Source organism: Syngnathoides biaculeatus, chromosome 5 (genome assembly GCF_019802595.1).
Source record: "Syngnathoides biaculeatus isolate LvHL_M chromosome 5, ASM1980259v1, whole genome shotgun sequence".
NCBI lineage: Eukaryota > Metazoa > Chordata > Actinopteri > Syngnathiformes > Syngnathidae > Syngnathoides > Syngnathoides biaculeatus.
The window spans coordinates 28,724,524-28,730,037 of NC_084644.1; the positions used below are offsets into that span (position 1 = coordinate 28,724,524).

At 41.5% G+C, this 5,514-nt stretch overlaps 1 protein-coding gene across 2 annotated transcripts in view; it reads left to right on the forward strand.

Annotated features, from left to right (window-relative positions):
- The window catches only part of rprd2b (regulation of nuclear pre-mRNA domain containing 2b), a 34,431-nt gene that overhangs the window by 26,989 nt on the left and 1,928 nt on the right, over positions 1 to 5,514 (forward strand). The window contains exons 7-9 of one of the 2 annotated variants that reach the window (XM_061819235.1): positions 71 to 350; positions 444 to 677; positions 5,278 to 5,445. In XM_061819235.1, the coding sequence (XP_061675219.1) occupies positions 71 to 350; positions 444 to 677; positions 5,278 to 5,445 (682 nt within the window). The remainder of the gene's footprint in view (positions 1 to 70; positions 351 to 443; positions 678 to 5,277; positions 5,446 to 5,514) is intronic. The other variant, XM_061819236.1, reaches the window with a different exon arrangement.

A 5,514-nucleotide genomic window follows, 5' to 3' on the forward strand; every position in this document is an offset into this window, starting at 1 on the left:
ATGTAATTGTAGTCTTTTATTCATGACATTGTATGACCACTATGGCAATGTATTCTGTTCATTCAACCAGGCATACAGTGCTTTTGCCAACCGCGTGGCTGTTCTCAAAAGGAAGCTGGACTCCCTAAAGTCGACTCTACCGAGGCCTGAAGACTCACCCATCCCCTCACCCTCTGAAGACGCTCCCTCCCCCACAGGCTCAGACTCCCCTTTGCTGGCGATGAGTGCTGCCAGAGCACAGGTAGACCCGGAGCTAGACGGCAAGGCCATGGATGAAGGGGACCTGCAGAATGACAGTAGAGAGGAGGTAGATGTGTCTGATGAAGAGGAGCGTTCTTCTTCAATAACTGGTCAGCCCACACAAAATTAGTTTGTGCTGTCATGCTCTGAAGTCATAGTAATCCATCATGGAAAACACTTTTCTCCATTTCCTAAACAAACAGGTGACAAGGCAGGTGAGGTGTCTCCTGCTGTTGTCAAGTTTGATGAAGACTCCAAGCTTCCAACCACACCCACCAAAGCTTTAAAGGTGAACACTTCTGCCAGCATAACCCCAGCAACTCCTACTTCTACCAGTCAAAATCCATCTACTCCTTTGGGAGTCAACATGGCCAAGGTGGACCTGGGAAAGATCAGCTCCATCCTCAGTTCACTCACAGCTGCTATGAAGAACACAGGTGGGTCCTGTAATACAGTATTTAAAGACTCTTGTATTGGATTTCGCACACACACGTACTGTACATCCATCCATTATCTGAGCCACCTATCCTCACAAGAGTCGCGGGACTGCCAGAGCCCATCACAGCTATCTTCAGGCAGGAGGCGGCGTACACCCTTAACTGGTTGCCAGTCAATCGCAGGGCACATAGAAACAAACAGCCATTCACAATCACACTTCAGGGAAATTTAGTCATTCAAATTAATGCATGTTTTTGGGATGGACAATCGACTGAGGACTATCTACAACAGAATCGACATTGTCCCAGACTATCGCACGACTAGTCCCTTGAAATTCTATACATTCATTCCTTGATGTCTTGACACCTTTGGCCAATGCTCATCGCACCTGACTATTCATCAAATGGGCATTCGAACTGCTTTAAATGCTCGAAAACTCTGCATCCTTTGCGCAACTGAGAGTTTCAATTTTAAAGTGTTCTTTTTCTATTAACTGTGTGTCTGCTGTCATACTCATGTATGTCGTATGTAGGGCGACTCCAACTACCAGGGACAAATTCCTTGTGAATTGTTTCCATACCTGGCCAATAAACACGATTTTGAACTGTGTAGCACTCAGTTGTGGAGATATGCTGTTAAACTGTTTTTCCAGCATTTCAGGTTTCCCAGTTTTTTGGGGGGGAGAAATGTGGGTATATTGGTACCCAATGATGGCAATTGGGTCTCCTTCCAGCATGAGTTGAAGAAACTGAATGCCTTCCTTCAATCAGCGGCTGTTGGGCACCATTGTGAGATACTTGTTAAAAGTACTTTACCCATTTCTACCACTACAAATAGCACGGTATGCCTGGACCTTCCCTGGATGCTACTATTTAAGATGAAGAGCAGTTAATAATTTCCCCAAATGTAATTTTTTTTTTTTTTAATTCAGGCGACCGTAATATGTTGGAATTAGCAGCAAGTGTGTGCTCAAATGTCTGTCATCCAATGCCAGCCAAATGCTGAACACGTGTTGCAGGCTGCTGTGTTAATGAACAGTGAACTTTACCAGAATTGTCTGTATATGGATACACACCACTACAACACAAAGCAAGCCGTTGATATACAGGGTCGCGAAAAACTATCAGCCACCTTCTCAAATTCTCATTTTTGCAGTTTCCCCACTTTAAAATTACCCAATCAAATGTAAATATCACACAAATATAACCTAAGTGAACATAAAATGCTGTTTTTAAATGATTTTATACACTAAGGGAAAAAAATTCAGTTACCTGGCCTTGTGTGAAAAAACTAACCCCCCCAAACCTAATAACTGTGGTTGGGCCATCGTCAGCAGCAAGAACTGAAATCAAGCGTTTTCTATAACTGGCAATGAGTCTTTTACATCTGGGAACAAGTCGTTCAAAACTCTGCATAGCTATGTTGGCTGACTCCCTTGCAGAACAGTGTCAATCCAGCAAAAATTTTTAGTTTTCAACCATATACTGCCTTTTCTGTCATACCACTGCAATTCAATTGGATTCAAGTCAGGTCAAGTCAACCTTTTTGTTTTTCAAACCATTCAGGTGTTGACTTGCTGGTGTTTTTTTTTCATGGTTATCCTGCTACAGAACCTGTTCACTTCAGTTTGAAGGCACAAACTGATGCATGATTATACTCCTTCAGGATTTTCTTTTAAAGAACAGAATTCATATTCCATCCATTACAGGAAGTTTTCCAGGTCCCAAAGGCGCAACGCAGCTCAATGCCATCACACTACCATTCCCACGTTTTAACACTTGGCATGATGTAGTTTTTCTGCAATGCTATGCTAGATTTACAGCTGATTTAATGAGACACACATCACCCAAAAAGCTCCACTTTCATCTTGTCAGTCTTTAAAATATTTTCCCGTAAGTCTGCAGAATCTTTCAGAATTTTTGTTTGTTTTTGGTAGGGGTGGTTTGAAGGGCTGAGGGTTGTCTGTCTTTTTTTTTTTTTTTTGCAAAACCAATATTAGTCTTCAATAATGTGATAATCATAATACTACTACCACCACTAATAATAACAAATGAAGCATAATAAGAAATCAAATTACCATTAGAAAACAGCATTTTAAAGGAATACTCCACTGAACAATGAAAAGTCTTAATCCGATAGGTCATGTCATAAGTACTGTACCTTGAAAATTTTAAATGAATCCAATATCATTTAATGGTGTTTTGAGAAGATTTTTATCTGCAATTATGAATTTTCATGAGTGCCGCAATTTTGGTGAATCACATGACCTACTTGCGCGGATGTGACGCATTCTGTGCGTAAACAAAGAAATCATGGCCGATTTGTATTGTAAACACATGCAGTACCACCACCATCGGACACAAGAAAATGCCCTACTGTATTGTGAAATTTTGGCATAATTCGGATAGAAATAATCCAAGGAAGGCTCGGTGGCATATTCTGCCCGGTAAGAAAAAGAAACAGAAACATTTAAGGACCCAGTGGATAGCAAAGTGTGGTTGTCCTGAGCCGTACAACAGATGTACGAGTGTATTTGCGCATTTATTGAAGACCAACACTTTTAGAGTACAGTAAGTCTCTGAATTCTTTTAAGTAACATTGTATGATGTTGCTCACCAATGATGACCAAAGTACTTCTTACCATTAATGCGACTTCTTGTGCTTCATACGTCATGCAGGCATTGAGCTTTCCATCCGTTAATCGTGAACGTAATTCAATTTGATTTGCCATCACGATGGTACGATGGTGAACAGTACTTGCCGACAAAGGCATGTCTTTTGTTCGTTTGATTATCTTTTCTTTATACGAAGTTGGCAAAATGTTCATTGGCAATGTCGAGTACGAGGTCCTTGGCATACTCCTCATCAGTGAATTTAAACACACACCAGAACCCCCTCTCTCTCCACAAAGGCTGTCCATTTTTGTTGAAAACTTTGGTGGTACTCATATTTTTTTCTTTGAGCGACCTTTGTCAAAAGTTTCCATAATTATTGTGCCGACACTATCAGAATTCGACCGTTCTGCACCTGTGGTTAGTTAGCAAGTCAGACTCCGCGTCATTCCCATCCGAAGATCCATCCAAATATTCACCATTACTTACAGCCACAGGTTCAAATCTGTATGGCCGTATTCCTCCGTCTTCCCGAACAACTGGTATTTCTTCATCAGATGGGAATAAATTCGAGAAATCAGTGCTGTCCATGATTGTGTATTCTTGTTTGCGCACGGGATGCGTCACGTCCTGTTTTTTAAGTCATGTGACTCACCAAAATGGCGTCGCCCATGAAAATTCGTAATTGCCAATAAAAATCTTCTCAAAACACCATTAAATGATATAGGATTAACCTCAAATTTTCAAGGTAGAGTACACATGACATGACCTATCGGATTAAGGCTTTTCATTGTTCAGTGGCGTATTCTTTTAAGTTCACTTGGTATATATTTGTTTGATCTTAAACATTAAATTGGCACTGCATTGCTTGACCCCGGTGCCCTTTCGACAAACCAGTTAAGGCTACTTTATTCTCCCGCGGCTGACAACGCCCGCATTGTATCACGTTAACTACGCATTGCCCTGCGCACCACTCTTCGTAGTTTGTACGGAGCCTACCGCGCGCACATTAAAGTTGCTTTGCGGCAAGAACTCATCTCGTGATTCGCCTGTTTAGTCACATGCTGTGATGACGTACCCACTCCTCCTCCCACTCCCACATAGCACCTACGCCGTCACCTTCTAGATCGATTTTGCAGCATAATAAAACGTATCTGGTCATTTACATCCATTTGTTCAAGCAGACACACTTCCACGGTTGCCATTGGTGTTGCTTTGTTCCTTGTTACAGAAAGTAAAGTAAAAACTGCTTCCGGAAATCACCAAAATGTAATGAGGACACCCCAACCAGTGGCGTCCTAGCCAATCCCACCCGTAGCGACACGTCTGATTTGGAGAATAACTGCAATACATTTTTAAAATTGAGCGTGGGGGTTGTTTTCAAGTATAAAGGCAAACTATTACGCACAGGAGACCTGCAGTGACGTCGGCATGGTTGTTGCACGTGCAAGTATAAAGAAGCCTTTAGTCTGTGAGCTACCTGATGACTAGGACATCTCTTTGCAGGAGACCCAGTGGGATGTATTTCAACCAGTGGAGGCTTCAAGAAGATATAATTTATCGGCTCAAACGTTTAGGGACATCTTGCCATATGCTAATGTACAAAAGACAAATACAAAAATACAAATCACAATTGAAAGTTAAGGTGTGTTTTCAACGCGTTCAGCTGACACTCTCCCAGCGTCAGCTGAGGTGACGTATTTGTTTTTTTTTTTTTATTCATTCACATTTGGCAGGCTTGTTAACAACACTCTTCTCTGAAGTGCTAAATGTATGACTTATTTTTTTGCTTTACAATGAATACTATGTTGTCCATCAGAGTGAACTGTAAATGTGAGATGAAATGGTTCTTTTATGCTCTGCAAATGGTTGGTGTTGGACAAGTGCTGTAGAAGTGGATAGATAAGATATCATTTTGATGTTTAATGAATCCAATTCAAGGTCACTTATCTTTTAAATTGCCTTCTTTCATGCTTGTCTGTTCAAGCAGGTAACCCTTCAGCCCGGCCATCTCCGGCAACATCCACCACCCCGTCGGTCCATTCTATAACCTCCAAAGCGACCCCAGCAAGTCCTGCTCTTGCCAGTATTTTGTCACGTGTTGACATCACACCTGAAGGCATACTGAATGCCCTGTCTAAAAAAAACACACCAGGTATGAAAATGTATTTTGATTCTCTGTCAGAAGGGAAGAAATTAATTCTCTTTTCTCATCATCTTGCAG